Source organism: Barbus barbus (assembly GCF_936440315.1).
Source record: "Barbus barbus genome assembly, chromosome: 41".
NCBI lineage: Eukaryota > Metazoa > Chordata > Actinopteri > Cypriniformes > Cyprinidae > Barbus > Barbus barbus.
Window position 1 is genome coordinate 14,912,979 of NC_136719.1, and position 18,353 is coordinate 14,931,331.

General features: G+C 35.4%; 2 protein-coding genes across 5 annotated transcripts; one reads left to right on the forward strand and one right to left on the reverse strand.

The window, feature by feature from the left end:
- Positions 1 to 335: 335 nt before the first annotated feature.
- Positions 336 to 11,621, reverse strand: LOC306860786 (isocitrate dehydrogenase [NAD] subunit gamma, mitochondrial-like). Of its 2 annotated transcripts, none has more exons than XM_079402704.1 (13): positions 11,197 to 11,621; positions 10,769 to 10,816; positions 10,398 to 10,495; positions 10,196 to 10,311; positions 10,051 to 10,111; positions 9,472 to 9,604; positions 8,403 to 8,536; positions 8,198 to 8,300; positions 7,938 to 8,084; positions 6,981 to 7,075; positions 6,708 to 6,768; positions 1,666 to 1,797; positions 336 to 1,430 (listed from the first exon to the last, which is right to left on the reverse strand). In XM_079402704.1, the coding sequence occupies exons 1-12, from the start codon at positions 11,260 to 11,262 to the stop codon at positions 1,696 to 1,698; spliced, it is 1,164 nt and encodes a 387-aa protein (XP_079258830.1). In that variant the 5' UTR covers positions 11,263 to 11,621; the 3' UTR covers positions 336 to 1,430; positions 1,666 to 1,695. The 2 variants fall into 2 exon arrangements, with proteins under 2 accessions (XP_079258830.1, XP_079258831.1); XM_079402705.1 differs by having other exon boundaries at positions 11,505 to 11,604.
- fam3a (FAM3 metabolism regulating signaling molecule A) lies at positions 11,612 to 17,618 on the forward strand. 3 transcript variants are annotated; one of them, XM_079402706.1, is made up of 10 exons: positions 11,612 to 11,720; positions 12,622 to 12,684; positions 12,774 to 12,881; positions 13,547 to 13,570; positions 13,681 to 13,804; positions 14,123 to 14,181; positions 14,267 to 14,317; positions 15,547 to 15,631; positions 15,779 to 15,905; positions 16,587 to 17,618. In XM_079402706.1, exons 2-10 carry the CDS (start codon positions 12,672 to 12,674, stop codon positions 16,683 to 16,685), a joined length of 690 nt encoding a protein of 229 aa, XP_079258832.1. In that variant the 5' UTR covers positions 11,612 to 11,720; positions 12,622 to 12,671; the 3' UTR covers positions 16,686 to 17,618. The 3 variants fall into 3 exon arrangements, with proteins under 3 accessions (XP_079258832.1, XP_079258833.1, XP_079258834.1); XM_079402707.1 differs by having other exon boundaries at positions 11,634 to 11,874; positions 16,587 to 17,376; XM_079402708.1 differs by having other exon boundaries at positions 11,687 to 11,720; positions 12,622 to 12,676; positions 16,587 to 17,376.
- The last annotated feature ends 735 nt before the right edge of the window (positions 17,619 to 18,353 follow it).

Sequence of the window (18,353 nt, forward strand, 5' to 3'; positions counted from 1 at the left end):
GCCCCTCATCAGTGGACAGCAAGCCATATAAATTTACTTGATTTCCTAATGATTATATGGGCAAACAAACTCATTAAATGATAGAAATTTCCATTTTGAGTGAACTATCCCTTTAATGTTGTTATTTTGATCAAATCAAAGAACATTTTAGTGCCAATCTCTTTTTTTCTACCAAAATGGAAATGTATCTGCTGTGACTTGTTTTGTGAATTTTCATTTTTGAGTGAACTAACCGTTTAAGGCACATCCAACGTGATGGACGTCCAATTTTTCAGTTGTTCAATTTTAATTTGCCATACCAGCTTAAGATGACAAAACAATAAAGACGGCATTTTAAAGAGGACTTCCACTTTATTATGTCTCTGGATTACCAGTGAGCCATTAAGGATTTGTGTAGCAGTCCAAATTTGAACCCTTTACAGCAGTGATTCTCAACAAGTGAACGATTTAAAATGGTTTAAAATTATTTCAGTTTAAACTTTATTTTAAGAGTGTGATTTCTAGACCTGGAAAAGTCAGATAAATTGTTCAAATCAAATAACTATATTCATATATTCTATGTACATTTTTCTATTTGTGCCAAGCATTGATTATTTTATCAGAAAATTAAAAATGTAATAAAACTGAATATTGTTGTGGACAATGGGAGCCTTGGAGCCAAAAGGTTGAGAACCACTGCTTTACAGTATTCCAATTATACGAATCTGAAAACTGCTTGACATGATAGAAAATGTACGTTTAATTCAAAAGATGACAGTGTGCCAGATGCAGACCTATCAAATACTGTTAAGCACTGCATAACAAAAAGACAGAACAGGGACATAAAGTTCCAAACTAACTGATGCAACATTAGACCAACATTAAGTATTAATCATAAATAATACCCCAGTATAAAGTCTAAAGAAAAATACCATCTCATGGACATCCAGAATATGAAGTCCATTTGAACACCCAACGGTTTAAGGCAGTTAAAAAAAGTATAATATAATTATGTAAATGGACAGTTGGAGGTTTGTTCAGGGTGGGTCATTAAAGTAAACAAAAAAGGTATGAAACCAAAATGAATATGTTGTGTTTGAGGATAACATGGTAAGAAAGGATAAAATGTGGAATGCAACTGAGCAGCAGAAACAAATCCAACGCATCAACCGACCCTCATCATAAATATTGTATTCGCATAGCATTAAAACAATATAACTTTTCAGATACAATATGATAAATCTAAAAACTCTGCAGTTCCCATGGAAAGACCACTATGCCCAAGAAACACCACAATCACAGCACTGAAGTATGTTGTATTTCATGTAACACCATTTTCACCCCTGATCCCCATAGATGCTGCTGGATTCAAGAATAAATCTCTTGTCTCAAGTGAAAGCAACATTATTGAGACACGAAATGAAGTGCAGATGTCCTTAAGAAGCTGATGTCTGAAAGTAAAATGGAGAGAGGAAAAGATAATGGTGAATGTCAGAACTACATAAAAAAAAAACAAATCACAGAGAGAACAAAGAACACTTAGGTGGATGTGACACATTACAAGAAAAACTCTGAGAAAGTTAAAAAATTAACAGCTCTACCAAACAGGAAATGGAATTATCACTAACTCAGGCTTGTGGCGCCTGGCAATGGCAAAAAAGATAATGTGCAAGAAGTGCTCAGTACCAAACAGTAGTGGAGTGGTGCTGACTTGGTTTAGATCTCAGTGGTGAGGGGACCGCCGCTCTGGATGTTCTTCATGATAGACTGAACCACTTCTGAGGTAGTACCCTGACCCCCAATGTCAACTGTGTGCAACTGCAACAGAAAACATTACAACATGCTTAGACATATGACAAAACATCAACTGAGCAACAAGCATGTGGACTCTTCTGAATTATCTGATTCTGATTATTAAAACTGTAATAATTACTACTCTAGAACTAAGAACCTAACACAGAATATGAGTAATATTCTTAAAGGTACAAAAATTTTTTTTTTGTAAGAATGTTTGTTCAGTTAAAAAAAAGAGGAAAACTTTAGTTAACTCTACAAACTTTGATAATCCTTTGATAATAAAAAAATAATTTTACCCAAGTAGACATTACTACTCAACCCTCTACAATGCGAGTAAATCACTCGCATATGCGACTCATCTTCACTAAATTATGTCTACAGGTGCATCTCAAAAAATTAGAATATCGTGAAAGTTTTTCTTGTAACTTATTTCAAAAAGTAAACTTTCATATATTTTAGAATCGTTACATGTAAAGTAAAATTTCAAAAGTTTTGTTTTAATTTTGATGATTAGAGCTTACAGCTCATGAAAGTCAAGAATCCAGTATCTCAAAATATTAGAATATTTCCTAAGATCAATCAAAAAAAGGATTTGCAAAACAGAAAAGTTAGTTCTTTAAAGAACACAACCTGATTAATATTCATGAATCCAGCAAGGTCATTAATCCTTAGTGCGTTTTATACTGTTCTTATTAGCAGAATTCGTATTATTATTATCATCGTCTTATCAGTATTATTGTTTGTTTTTTCCTTTTTTTTTTTTTTTTTTTTACAGAAACACTGAATGACCAAAACAGCACCACCACCAGTTAAAAATTCAGTTAAAATGTCTATGCATTCATTCATGGTTATAAGTTTTAATTCTAATGACTAAAGTTCTATCATTAAATAATACTTGATTGTCATAATGTCATATCATAATGCTTGATTGACTGATGTTCAGAGTGTACTTTCAGATTTTACAAACATATACAATAGGCTATACACTCACCTAAAGGATTATTAGGAACACCATACTAATACTGTGTTTGACCCCCTTTCGCCTTCAGAACTGCCTTAATTCTACGTGGCATTGATTCAACAAGGTGCTGAAAGCATTCTTTAGAAATGTTGGCCCATATTGATAGGATAGCATCTTGCAGTTGATGGAGATTTGTGGGATGCACATCCAATTTGTAATGATTCGAGCTTTGTGACATGGTGCATTATCCTGCTGGAAGTAGCCATCAGAGGATGGGTACATGGTGGTCATAAAGGGATGGACATGGTCAGAAACAATGCTCAGGTAGGCCGTGGCATTTAAACGATGCCCAATTGGCACTAAGGGGCCTAAAGTGTGCCAAGAAAACATCCCCCACACCATTACACCACCACCACCAGCCTGCACAGTGGTAACAAGGCATGATGGATCCATGTTCTCATTCTGTTTATGACAAATTCTGACTCTACCATCTGAATGTCTCAACAGAAATCGAGACTCATCAGACCAGGCAACATTTTTCCAGTCTTCAACCGTCCAATTTTGGTGAGCTCGTGCAAATTGTAGCCTCTTTTTCCTATTTGTAGTGGAGATGAGTGGTACCCGGTGGGGTCTTCTGCTGTTGTAGCCCATCCGCCTCAAGGTTGTGCGTGTTGTGGCTTCACAAATGCTTTGCTGCATACCTCGGTTGTAACGAGTGGTTATTTCAGTCAAAGTTGCTCTTCTATCAGCTTGAATCAGTCGGCCCATTCTCCTCTGACCTCTAGCATCAACAAGGCATTTTCGCCCACAGGACTGCCGCATACTGGATGTTTTTCCCTTTTCACACCATTCTTTGTAAACCCTAGAAATGGTTGTGCTTGAAAATCCCAGTAACTGAGCAGATTGTGAAATACTCAGACCGACCCGTCTGGCACCAACAACCATGCCACGCTCAAAATTGCTTAAATCACCTTTCTTTCCCATTCTGACATTCAGTTTGGAGTTCAGGAGATTGTCTTGACCAGGACCACACCCCTAAATGCATTGAAGCAACTGCCATGTGATTGGTTGATTAGATAATTGCATTAATGAGAAATTTAACAGGTGTTCCTAATAATCCTTTAGATGAGTGTGTATATATATATATATATATATATATATATATATATATATATATATATATATATATAGGCCTAGTATTATCAGTCTAGCGAGTAAACTAAAAAGATTTACTAGCGAATGGCGATTCAATTGCTAAGGTGTCCGTAGAGGGTTGCTACTACAAGAAACTGTGATGCCATGTAATATTTTGGAGTTCAATTTCAAGCAAATATACAGTAATATACGTGCGCTTTTTCTGAGCACATACACCTGAAGCACGCGCACTAAAAAGCCTGTCTAACAGCGCCTGATTACTCAACTAACTTATCTTTTGCGCTAATACTGTCAAAACACACAAGGTTTACATACAGACTGAGTTGGTTATCTCTAAAATGAAAGTAAATAGTTGAGAGAGAAACAGATGCGTCTTAAAGGGACAGGACACTAAACATGCTGTCGACTGTCATTAAAGGGATAGTTCACCCTAAAATTTAATTTCTGTCATTATTTACTCACATGTTGTCCCAAACCTCTAGTAATTTCTTGTGCTGATCCCAAATTAAGATATTTTGAAGAATGAGGGTAACCAAACAGTTGCTGGTCCACATTGAATTTGATAGTAGGAAAGAAAAATCCTGTGGAAGTCACTGAGGACCAGCAACTGTTTGGTTTTCCACCTTCTTCAAAATAGCATTTATGTTCAGCAGAAGAAAGAAACTCACTCAGGTTTAAAACAACTTTTGAGTAAATGATGGTATAAAAATAAAACATTATGACAGAATTGACAGACAGATGACAGAATATTTATTTTTTGGGGAACTGTTCATTTAACATTAACAAAACAACAAAACGCAAAGAGAAAAATCACTCACTATTCTTGACTGAACAGTTGCTTTAGGAATCAGTCTATCTAGTGTTTTATTGTTATATTTGTTCATTCAATTTCATTGAATGCTCTGCTAAATACACCTATTGTACCTGAAAATAAAGCACTGTTTGTTTTATTTGTATATTATGTGTATTTGTAATGTGTATCTTTGTTCTTATTTTTTAATAAGAAAGATAAAATAATGACAAAGATTTTTATCTTTGTCCACTTTGGCCTAAATATCTGCCATGCCTTTTTTTTTGTTTGCTTTTTTGTTACCTTGAAAGGCTTTGTCTTTCTAGTTTGGCTGTAATGCTCAGACAACTTGTAAAACCAAAATAGTAAAACCAACATGACAAAGAATCGTGATTGAATCGTGAATTTAAAAAAAAAAAAAAAAAAAAACGTGATGTGATTTTTTCCATATCGCCCACCCCTAATTGTAGTCAATGTTTTTTTTAATACTTAAATTCATCGAGGATGTATTATATTGATAAAAAAATAAGTAAAGATATTTGATGTTGCAAAAGATTCCTCTTATAAATGCTTATAAACTTTCTGTTATCAAAGAATCCTTAGCTGAAAAGTCAGCTTTTGCCATTACACTTTTCAAATATATTAAAATAGAAAACAGTTATTCAGGGATGCAAACACATCATGGGTGAAAAAAGGTGACAAAGACACGCAACCCCCCTCCACACACACGCACAAAAAAACTAATTTTTTTAAAACACTTATACAATATTTAAAAGCCTTATTTTTAACTTTACAATTTTTGCAGTAAAATTCACTTTTCATTCATTGAGATGACGAAAAAATGTGCCACAAAACCTTGTGGAAAACAAATACTTTTGAGATGAAAATTACATGAAATTACCATTATATCCAGTAGATGGCAGCAGAGGATCACTCAATAGCTCAGCCATTTCAACTCCCTAGTTTTCAGGTCTTGATTTTGAATTTATCATAAAATGGTGATAACTCATTTTAGTATTGTACTGTACTGAAGTAGTATAGCAAGTATAATGAAATAATACAAAATATTTTGATGTATTTTTACATTTTAAAAACTAATTTTTTTTAAACATTGCCTTAAAAAGGACACATCAAAAACGAGAGTTTTAACTGTAGAAGCTGCTAAATATATTCAGCCAACACAGATTTGTTGCTGTTGTAGTTTTGTTACTCTGAATTTACTCTGCATCACTTAATGCACAGGTCTATTTTGACATCAGTTTGTCAGATAGATCGTTCTGCCCAGGGCAGTTATCACTGTCAATCATAGCAATGACTGACGGAACAATTTAGCGGATTCACTCGCATAATTTTTTTTAAACTCGCGTTTGTCACTCTTGAAACAGTATACGTGGACGTTCGGTCCTCTTAGACAAACAAAACATTTCTTCAAATTGTCAACGGATTATGATTCTAGAGAAACAGAGCAAAGCTCCTATAGCGCAACTCACGTGAAAATTCCTGATAAATCAATTACTAGCTACACAATCAAACTCTTATTTACACCGTGTGTATACGTTTTGTCTCTCTCTCTGATTATATTAGGTAAATCTGCAAGCGTCTAGAACTCTGTAAACTTACGAAAACAAAAAATTAGTTCAGAAAGGATTCTTCTGATTAACCTCCAGGAAACCTCTGACTGGCCATTGCTTTCAACACAGATGCCTGTGATTGGCTACAATACTCAACGCTACAAAAACATTGCAATTTTGTAATTTGAAACCAGAGCGTGCACGTAAAAACACACAGGAGCAACTACAAGCAGGTACAGATATGAATTGGTACTAATGGTACTGGAATCCTATGCACCAATCCTAAGAATGTCTGAGTCTAACTGGTACCTTGATGAACAGGTATTCACAACCGACAAAATTCTTATTTGTTAAAGCTAGCTGTGATCTAAAACCTGCTTTACAAGAAGTGCTAGACCAACCCTAAAATGTGGACAGGTAGGTTAATAAGTTAGAGAGTGTGGATGTGACTGACCCTGGTCTTGTTCATGGTGGTGAGAATCGAACCGCGGATCATGTTGGCATAGTCATGAAGCCTGAAGAGGAAGAGAAGAAGCCACTACTAAAAAAATCATATCCTAAGCAATGTACTACAGTAATACTATAGAAAAAGCTGTCAGTGCATACTTAGCTTATTTTATACAACAGGGAGATTCTGGTTGTTCATTTAGTTAGAGATGTAAGAGCTGACAAAACACATAATAGGCAAAAATAGGCAAAACACACAAGCTTCTCCTTCACCACTTACTTGAGATGATCTAACATGAGGCAGCTGGCAAGCAGTATGGCAGTGGGGTTGGCAATGTTCCTGTTGGCAATACTCTTTCCAGTATTCCTGGTGGCCTGTTATAACAAATTTAATTTAATTCAAATGTCATTTGAAATTTACATTTCAATTTCAGTGACAAAAATGTATCTTATAACACAAGCACATCATAAACTCTGGATTGTGAATATTAATCAGTCCACATGAAGTAACATTCACTCAGTAGTTAAACTACTGAATCGTGCACTGCTGTTTAAAGGTTTGCGGATGATACTTTTTTTATGTTTTTGAAAGAAGTCTCTTTTGTTCACCAAGGTTGCATTTATTTGATCAAAACATAATAAGAGCAGATATATTGTGAAATATTATAACTTAAAATAAAATAATTTTAATAAAAACCCATTTAGAATGCAATTAATTCCTGTGATGGCAAAGCTGAATTTCTTCAGTGTTGCATTTATTTGATCAAAACATAATAAGAGCAGATATATTGTGAAATATTATAACTTAAAATAAAATAATTTTAATAAAAACCCATTTAGAATGCAATTAATTCTTGTGATGGCAAAGCTGAATTTCTTCAGTGTCACATGATCCTTCAGAAATCATTCTAATGTTGGATTTGGTGCTTTAAGATATATTTCATATTATCAAAGTTGAAAACAGTTGTGCTGCTTAATATTTTTTTATGGGAGCAATGATCTATTTTTTTTAATGAATAGAAAGACCATCACAAATGGCTTAACTGTCACTATTGATCAATTTAATGCTAAAAACAATTAATGAATTTTTTTTTTACTGACCCCACATTTTTGAACAGTTGTGTAGTACACTAGCTAATAAGACTCAAAAAATATAAGAATTATTATGAGGGGACGTTTTCTAAATTCAGCAAGTGAGGATTGTGCTAATCGCCTCTGTCTTTTCCTTCAGACCAACCGTTTCAAACACAGCGTAGTCTTGCCCGTAGTTGGCACCAGGCACCAGACCGGGTCCACCCACCAGCCCCGCACACACATTGCTGACCACATTCCCATAGAGGTTAGGCATCACCATGACATCAAACTGGTGGGGCTTGGAAACAAGCTGAAAGAACGAACATAACCACAGTAAATACAGTAATGAGCTTTTTTTGTTTCTCATAACACATCAAAACTGTCGGCGTGATTTGTTTGATTATTTGTGCATGAGTAATTCACCTGCATGGTGGTGTTGTCTACAATCATACTATCAAACTCAATGTCTGGGTATCCAGAGGCCACCTCCTTACAGCACTGCAAGAACAGCCCATCCCCCAGTTTCCTGTTAGGAGAATAGTGTGAAAACACATTAGACCAGTGACATTCTCTGCTGTGATACAACTGTCATTTAATAGCACAGATGACAAGCAGTAGACTAACTAACATGATGTTAGCCTTGTGGACGGCCGTAACCCTGTGGCGACCTTTATCTCGGGCCAGTTTGAAGGCATAGTCAGCGATGCGGAGGGAGTTGTTCCGTGTGATGATTTTTAGAGACTCCACAACTCCTGATACACTCTGAAACACACAGGAAATGATTATTTATTCTAGGGTATAGACCAGGGTTCCTCAAATCTTTCCCTGGAGGGCCAATCTGCTGCAGAGTTTAGCTCCAACCCTGATCAAACTCACCTACCTGTGATTTTCTAATGATCTTGAAGACTCTGATTAGCATGCTCGGGTGTGTTTGATTAGGGTTAGAGCTAAACTCTGCAGGAGTGGACCAGATTTGAGGATGCCTGGTATAGACCAAAAAAAAGGATATAAACTGAATTGGATTTTACACATGAATGGAGGACATAGAAAGTGTCATGCAAAGAAATATATGAACAAATAATGAAATTGATGTAATTTAGAACAATCTACAGTATATATTATAGAATAATTATATAAAATATTTGTTTCTATAGTATATAGATTGCACTTAATGACATAAAAATATTTTATATATTTTATTATTTTTCCATGATGAACAAATTTTCAAAAAGATGTACATGTTTTTTTATACACAACGATTTAACAGCTTGGGGTCAGTAAAAACTCATTTATATTGCAAAATATTTCAAAAAGTTTATTGCAAAAAATTTTAAATTTAAAGAATATTCTATTCAAAGAATTCCAAAAATGTATCACGTTTCCATAAACATTTAGGCAGCTCAGCTATTTTTTGTTTCAGCATATCGATAATAATAAGAAAAGTTTCTTGAGCAGCAAATTGGCATATAAAAATATTTTCTGAAGGATCATTTAACACTAGAACTGGAGTAATGGCTGCTGAAAATTAAGTTTCGCCATCAAAAGAACCTGACCCCAAACCTTTGAACGATAGTGTATTTTTTGTATGTCTAATAGAATAAATGAATTCACACATACATGTCAACACCTTGTATATTAGAGAAAATGTGTGAGAAACAGGCAAAGCTGTGTGAAAGTGGGTGCAAAAAAATGCTGACCTCATGCTCCAGACTGCTGTACTCGCCCTCTGTATTTTCTCTAATGATGATGATGTCAATGTTTTTGTGGCGCGTCTGAACTCCAGGAAGTGACTGGCAGTGCATCACATTGGCGTACAGATCCAGACTCGTGCTGAGAGAGAGACAGAGAGACAGAGAGACAGAGAGAGAGAGAGACAGAGAGACAGAGAGAGAGAGAGAGAGAGAGAGAGAGAGAGAGAGAGAGAGAGAGAGAGAGAGAGAGAGAGAGAGAGAGAGAGAGATAGAGAGAGAGATAGATAGATAGATAGATAGATAGATAGATAGATAGATAGATAGATAGATAGATAGATAGATAGAGAGAGAGAGAGAGAGAGAGAGAGAGAGAGAGAGAGAGAGATATGTGCTGAGAGCAAACAGAGGTGAATTGGTCCAGACACAGTCATGGGCAGGAGGCCAAATCTGGAGCACTCTGCCATCATTCATCAAGCTCAAACTGAGGGGCACAGCAACTTACAACTTGCATGTACAACAGCATAAACATCTGATGGGGCTTGTATGAACAGATTAATTGTGTAATCATTTGTCTTTCAGGCTTACCGTAGAAGATTATTCCGTGACTTGTGGTTAGGGGGCATTGTGTGGTTAGTCTCAATGTTACCTGAATAAAAAGATGAAAATGAAATCCAGTTTTGTTATCTATCTAACAAAAATAGCTTGTCAATTACTAGATGCAAGTACAGACCCTTAAGAGCAACTCCATTGCGGCGAATGGCCATAATGGCATTACTGATGTCGTCCTCACTGGTTGATGCAGAATTTACATGCACCACCTCGAAGTCCACAGGAACACAGCTGAACCTATGATTCAACAGGAAAATCTTAATATGGCAATACATTATTATCAGCCACGATTTTTATTTGTGTAAAGTATTGATTTGACAAACCTGAAGAGCTCTCGCACATGGTTAAGCAGTTCTGGTCCAATCCCATCTCCAGGAATCAATGTTACAGTATGCCGACCTCCATACTTGGCAGGAGGAGGCTGCAAATAAACAATGAATAAACATTCAGTGGACATATTACATGTGCATGATAATCGTGGAGAAAAATGATTTTATGGTACTCCATACTTACTATGATTCGTCCCTGCAAGACAGAGGGCCAGATGTGAAGAAACAAAAAAATTACAGTTAGTGATAGAGAATTAGGAACCACAATTCATTCCTTAAGCTCACGTTTTCTTCTAATCAATAGTACAATAAGACAGATAGATAGATATACAATATTAGCTGCCAGGTAAAGACAGCAAACCCACTGCGTATGTAGGTTTCCCTCTTTGACTGTTGACTGCTGCGCCAAAGACCTACAAAACCAGATGTTACATGTTAGAGCACGGCTGTGTTTCAAAACCTAGTGCGTTGCCTACTTAGACAGCAACATCAATGCCAAAAATGTTGTCTGCATTAGCAGCACTACGTTTTGAAAAACTGCCAATCGCTGAAAGCATCCTGAAACATCAGGCCAGTTGCATTGAGTAAACGTCGTACTATAATTTGAAATATAAGCGAACAAATACGTGAATCGTTTGAGCTAAAATACAAATATATTGCGGACGAACACTAAACTGCTGTTTAGCGAGCTCTGACCTTGTCTTACTGAAATGTCACGCTGATAAACAACCTCGTAATATTATTTGTATTTACAAATTTTCTCTGGTCATATTGTGTAAATAAAATGCCTTGCCTTTGCTGTATTTCCCAACTGGCTTCCCAAGATTGGTTTTAAAGCTTTAGTAAGAGTGGCCATCATGAGAGCAGTAACGTTAAGGGTTATATTCCGGACTAAACACCGAAATTTGGAGAAAGGTTCCGGACTAGGTTCTTTCAAACAAGTCTTTTAAATTACTTTAAAGATTATATTAACTACTTTGCCACTGACAAATTTACACTCATACAGATTTGCAATTGTACATTTAAATACGTCGTTCTGCTATAATGTCTCAAAGCTACATTATTAAAGAATGTCTAGTACTACAAACCTATTTTACTTACTCTCTGTTTATATAAATAACACTATTTTGTATGGATCATGCGTAATTTGCATTCAAGCTAAATAAACATTTGGAGCGTCAGATTTGCATATTGGGTGCACAAGAACCACGTGCTCATAATTTGCAACCCAAACCGGAAGCGGATCATCGGGATTGGTGTATTGGCAGCAGACGTACGCTTCTGGAGGACACCTAACAAGGATATTTCGTTATTACGGTGTGTGCTCGTTAAATGTGCGTTATATTTGTTGCCGACTAATTCAGTCGACACTGTTTAAGATGAACGTGTTGCGTTGAACAGAGTCCTAAATCACAAGGGAGAATCTGTTTCACAAACCTGCTAAGTTACACAGGGTCACTGCAGATTTCAGGTTCGGCGGTATTTTTATTTTTATTTTTAAATACATGTGTGTAACGTGTGTTTGGATTCCATGATTGTCATCCGATTTTTAAATAGCAAGTTGTTTAGTAGACTGTAGTATGAATCTGGTGTCTAGGTATCAATTCCAGGGAGGTTTGCTTCCCAACTGACTAACAGGTCTAGTGTAGGGATTGTCTAAAACTATATATGTTTAAAATGTTAACCATTAAACGTCCAGCAAGCCTTTAAAATCCAAAATATTTGGCAGAAATGGGTTGAACAAACTTGCTCAAAAGTATGTATGTACTTGGTTTAGGCTGCATTTCGTGAATTACAGGCTGCTCAATCAATAGGGTCTGGCTGCACTTTAGTATTTGCGTTCACCTGCCTGTACATTAGTTATGTGTATATTTTAATAATGATGAGGAGCATATTGAGTTCGCTCTGTTCGTTATTGTACTAAATTAGTTTTAATCGTTTAACCCCCACAGCGTCTTGTCTCCACCACCTAGCTACTGTTGTAAAATGTTGAGTGATTCAAACAAAAAATAATCAATAAATAGAACAAAATAAAAAAGACTGCAAGTGACGTCAGTGTCTGAGAGTTCAAGTCTGCAGCCAGACCCTCCTCCTTCAATCTCGTTGTTAACAGTTTCCCTCCCGGGTTTAACTTGGAAACTTATGCTCTGTTCATGATTAACTTTTTCATTAATGTTGCTGCTTTTTAAACTTTAATGTTCTCACTTACTCCAAACAGAATCTTATCACATTGGCCATTTGCTGACCAGATTTTGACATCTGTTTACTATGAGGTTTGCAGGTCTGTGCATTTCCGTGCTTCTCATGTACTAGTGAAGTTTCCTCTCACAATGGCATTCAAATGCTATGTCCTTCCTTTGTATTCCCTAGTGGCACTCCGTGCTGTTGCTTTGGTTCTTTTGTTGGGCTTTACCTGGCTTCTAGCAAATTCTATGCTAGGAGGGGATGGGAACTCCTTTATACGGATGCTGTTTAGTGGTAAGGATGTTACATGTTTTAATTAGTGGATGTTGTGGTGGTTGACTGTGGTGGATATATAGAAGACACCCCAGAAGATGGGTCAAGTATAGCTCCATTGTTCAAAGTAAAAAATTAGTTTTAATAAATAAACAATTTGTAAAAAATCAAGGAAATTTCTCTGGCATTTCTTTCTGCTGTATTGAAAAAGTACCAAACCGTGTCACCACTGTATCGAACCGAACTGTGAATTTTGTGAACCGTTACACCCCTTTATGTATTTATGTAGAAATGTTGCTAGCTGAAATAGTTATTGTATTTGTTAACTTTTAAAATATTAAAATTGAAAACAGTTATTTTAAATTGCAATGATATTTTACAAAATTACTGATGTACTTTGTTTTTGATCAGATAAATGATTGCACTTTTTTCAGAAATATTACAAAATCATGATGATTCCAAACTTTTTATTGATAGAGTGTGTATATAAAATGTAAAGATTGAAAGAGACAGAATCATCATAATTGCTGCAATAAAATATATATATTACATTTATATATAAAAAAAAAAAAAAAAAGAGGCAAATATCAACCATGGTGATGATACCATGGTCGACCACAAGATTATGTAATATAATATCAGTCTCAGTGTCTTAATGGTTATTCACAAAGTTTTATCGTTCATAGGTGGACAAGAAGAGCCCACTTCAGGTAAAATGACTTTTTTTTTTTTTTTACATTTAAAAATGTGCATTTATACATTTTCACAAGAAACATTTAAGCAGTCTAATCATGCAATGCAATAACCTACTCTCCTGCAGAACCACGACCACGCAAGTACAAATGTGGCCTGTCTGCACCGTGTCCCCCCAAACATCTCGCATTCCGGCTGACCTCTGGTGCTGCTAATGTCATCGGCCCCAAAATCTGTCTGGAGGATAAAATGCAAGTGGCCTGCCCTTTTCGCTCCTGCTTAGTCGCTGTTGGTCTCTTTACTTAGCTTGCATGAGCTTCCTCCCTATTTCTTGTTCTGTCTCCACTGGTATTAATCATATCATCTTTGTTTTTCTCATGGCCATCACTATCAGACTCATAATCTTTTTGGGGAATGTGATGCAAGTAGGCGATTGTTTCTCTTTCCATGCCCATTTTTGTTCATATTCATAATCCATTTTCTGACCCTTCCTTAACTTCTACCATAGAATTAAATGTCTAAATGTTGTTTTGAGATGCTATTTGACTTCTGTTTGTGTGGTCTTGCAGTCTTGTCAGCAGTGCTAAGAACAATGTTGGCAGAGGGCTCAATATTGCCTTAGTAAATGGTAAATCTCTCATTCTTTAATGCTGCTATATTTTTGCATGTGTTGTATATGGATTGTTGATGACTATTCACTTTCCGTTTCTCAGGGGTTAATGGAGATGTTTTGGAAATAAAAGCATTTGATATGTGGGCAGGAGGTAAGTTGACCAGAGGTGTAAAATACTCGAGTAATTTTACTTGATTACTTAAGTATTATTTTGGGGGATTTGTATTTTATTCAAGTATATTTAAACTGACTACTTGTACTTTTACTTGATTACATTTCTGAAGAAAAAATCAGTACTTTTACTTACAATTTTATTTCATCTTGAAAAGTACATTACATTTTTATTTTATCTTATGCACATTAAATATGTGTAATATATTAGCTGAATACACAAGATTGAGTGCAAATAAAATCAGTGATGAGAATTTAAATACAATTCATATTTTTGTGGAAATATTTTAATTAATTAAAAATATCCAAAAGTGTTTAAATAAACATTGTGTGTTAAATTAATAGTAATTCATGTTTAGTGATGTTCTCACCAGGTAGTGGATGCGTTGTATTTATAATATGTCACATTGAGTAGGAATTAGGACTGTCAATTATTTATTTTTTTTAATCTTAATAATTACATGATTTGCTCATTAAGTAATCTAATTAGTCTCAAATAATTATTTATCAATATTTGCTGAGAAAAAAACTCTAAAAGCCCCAAATAAATAATTAAAAGATGAATTATCCTGTCAGACAATGACGTTGAATAGACAACACGCAAAAAAAGTGGCCTTTCAAAACGTTAATGTTGTATGTTTTAATTCTATGATTCTCCTCATTAATTCAACATATTCTTGTGCGGAATATGTTTCTAGCCTCTGCATCACATCTTGCTCTTCAAAAGGATAGTTCACCCAAAAATGAAAATTCTCTCATCATTTACTGACCCTCATGTCATCCCAGATGTTTATGACTTTCTTCCTTCAGATGAACACAAGCAAAGATTTTTAGTCCAGATAATGTAAGAGGACAGAACCACTTCAGAACCCACACAAAGTGAACACGACGGTCAAGTTTAAAATATTAGTATTTGTATCCTTCTTACATATGCTCATATCATTTCACTTAAGACGACACTGATTCATAAAACGGGTTGCATGCGTTACTGTCATATTCACTTTGTGTAGTTTTTGAAGTGTCAGTCATATGGGATGGCTTTTTTACTTTTACTCAAGTATGTTTTTGGCCAGATACTTGTACTTTTAATTGAGTGAAATTTTAGAGTACTTTTTACACTTCTGAAGTTGACCTTTAGGGTGATGTATTACTTTGGTTAGGTTGTTTTCTCAGGTCATAAAATGAATGTTCTCTCTCTCTCTGCCACAGAGATTTCAGAGCTGCTGAAGTTTCTTCGTCCTCTCCATGAAGGAACGCTAGTATTTGTTGCTTCTTTTGACGACCCGGCCACCAAGTAAGAGTCTATTTATTTCTGCAACCTACTTTCAAACCTAGATTACCATTGTTCTGTGATTTTAATTACTCCTAAATCGAGAGGATATCAGGGGCTCTTTTCCTCCATTTGTTTCTTGGATTTACTTATTGTTAAACCCATTCACAGGTTCAATGATGAGGCTCGACGGCTGTTTGAGGAGCTGGGGAGCACAGCAGCGAAAGAACTGAGCTTCAGGGATAGCTGGGTGTTTGTTGGAGGCAAAGGAATAGAAAATAAGAGCCCATTTGAACAGGTAGGATTTACGGGAAGAAATATAAAAAAATTTGTATGCAAGCTCAGGTCAGTTTTAAAAATCAGTTTTATGGGATAAACTTAACTACTCTCACTGAGCTTTATAACATCAGAACCTTTCTGTCTGAATATGGTTTTACCTTCCAACCTCCACCTGAGACCACCATGACTGTCATGAAATAGACCAACCTGCCCCTTTCTCTGTAATTGAACCTAAACCCCAATCGAAGCCATTTGCTAAAAATACATTGGAAGAAGAAAAAACACCTCTTGTCTCTTCCCTGTAATTTTTGGAATGTTTTACTTTCCTTTAAGCTTGGTCTTGACACTTGCCACTGATTACTGGCGTGTTTTGTTCTTGTACAAGAAATGGCTTCTTATATTCCTCATTTGCAAGTCGCTTTGGATTAAAAAGTCTTGCTAAATGTTTTAATCAATTAATTGCTGTTTCTTTAAAGCAAAAAATGGCAGATAAAAAAGCCTTGCAGTGTCTCACTTCATTCTAGCTCATTTACAATTAATATTCAGCCAATTTGAGTGCAAATAGAGCTGTTCATTGATGTTTTGAATGAGCAACAGTAAAAAGTGAGGGCAGAGTTTAGCTATCGGTGGATTTTGAAGGGTTAATAATTTACAATTTTGGATTCTCAAAGCAGCTCAAGACTTTTTTTCTCCCTTTCAGCGAATGAAGAACAGTAAAGGCAATAATAAATATGAAGGCTGGCCTGAGTCTCTGGAGATGGATGGCTGCATTCCTCTGCGCGCTCCTTTAGAAACTTAAGGCCTCATGGGTGCTGTGAACTGTACGAACACTTCAAACACGAGGCTCAAGGAGCACTATGCACAAGTACAACTCAGCTGCCTAAAGATTCTGCTCATTGGATAGTTTGAAGTGGATTTTCCTTGTTGTGCTGTCTGCTTTTTTTTTTTTTCAAGGTGAAGAAACAAATTGAATTGAAAATATTAGTGGAAGTTGTCTGGTCCGGTGGAATTAGAATTGTTATGATTAACAGAAGAAGAATTGTTTTTATGAAGAAAAAATACAATACATAAAATATTTTTTAACTATATTTAAATACTATGTTTAGAAAAAAATTGTGAAATCAATACTGTATAAAATCTGTGCCTAGCGGTTGTTCTGAAGGATGCCATTAATATGCATTTACGTTCAAAGACAGATTATTATATGCACATTAAAGAGTGTCCAGAGAGTCCATTAAAAAGTCACCTATTTCTATTCCATGCTTGTAATAAGATCAGTTTCATAAGACTCATCTAAATTAAGTTACACCAATGTTCTTCCAGGTGTAGTTTTTGTTCTTTGTAAAATGTTGAAATGAAATGCACTGCATAGACAACCTTTGCTGCGAATCAACCCAAACATAAAGGCTATTCATGTAGTTTTATTTAGGACAGACTTTTTTGGGAGGATTACGTTTATCTTACCTCATAATAAACTCTCACAGATGTGTATCCCCTCGTGTCGTGTTTGAGCAGCGTATCGGTTGGCTATTTGAAACGCCCAATTTTTGCAGTCACTGAAACGAAATGGGGTTTCGGCGAATGATAGTTTGTTGCAAAAGGAAGTGATTTGTGGTTACTGCTTTTGCATACTTCTCATTTTTCAGTTCACATGCACACAGTAAACGCATTTACAGAATTTCATGATCACATGTGTTGTCAGCGAATTAAAAATCACCCGAACAAGCACCATGGACAGCGGCATTACTGTTGTCATACACTAGAGAGCAGCAGAGAAGGAAGAATACCAAACGCACCCTAAAATGGCAGTTTCTGTACGATTAGAAAAGTATTTTTAGACTTAATTTAAATAATTTTATTTTTCTGTACTTTTAAAAAGTTTAATGTATTTTAATATGTATTCCTTAAAACTAACTAGTACCAATTTTATGTATGTGGTATATTTGTTTATAATTACTAAGTAATCCAACAGCGATTATAAGGCTGTGTTCTTCAATTTCAATATCTATATACTATAGTATACCACATACACTTAAGCTTTGGGTTCAGTATTAGCAGGCATAACAGTGATAAATCGTATGTATTCAAATTAGTCACTAGTATTGTTCCATTCCCAGTATTGCTTATTTACTATAGACACTTTCTTACTGTTGGTAGATTGCTAATTATGCCATATAATTTTCAGGGGATCTGTGGTTCGCATATTAACTGTACACTTCAGACTTACAAGTACTCTTATTAGTTTTATTTAGTACTAATAGTCTATTTATATTTTTTTAAAAAAAGGTTGTTAGTAATGCTCCATAATCAATGCATTAATATAAGTACATTTCAGTCATTAAAGTGTAGCCATATAGTACTACTATATTATCATATTGAAAGATTAGGCTGTGTATTAGCTTAGCTGGCTAATTAGTTAGCATACGTACAAGAATTGACTTGGTCGACATTACTGGGAATGCCCACA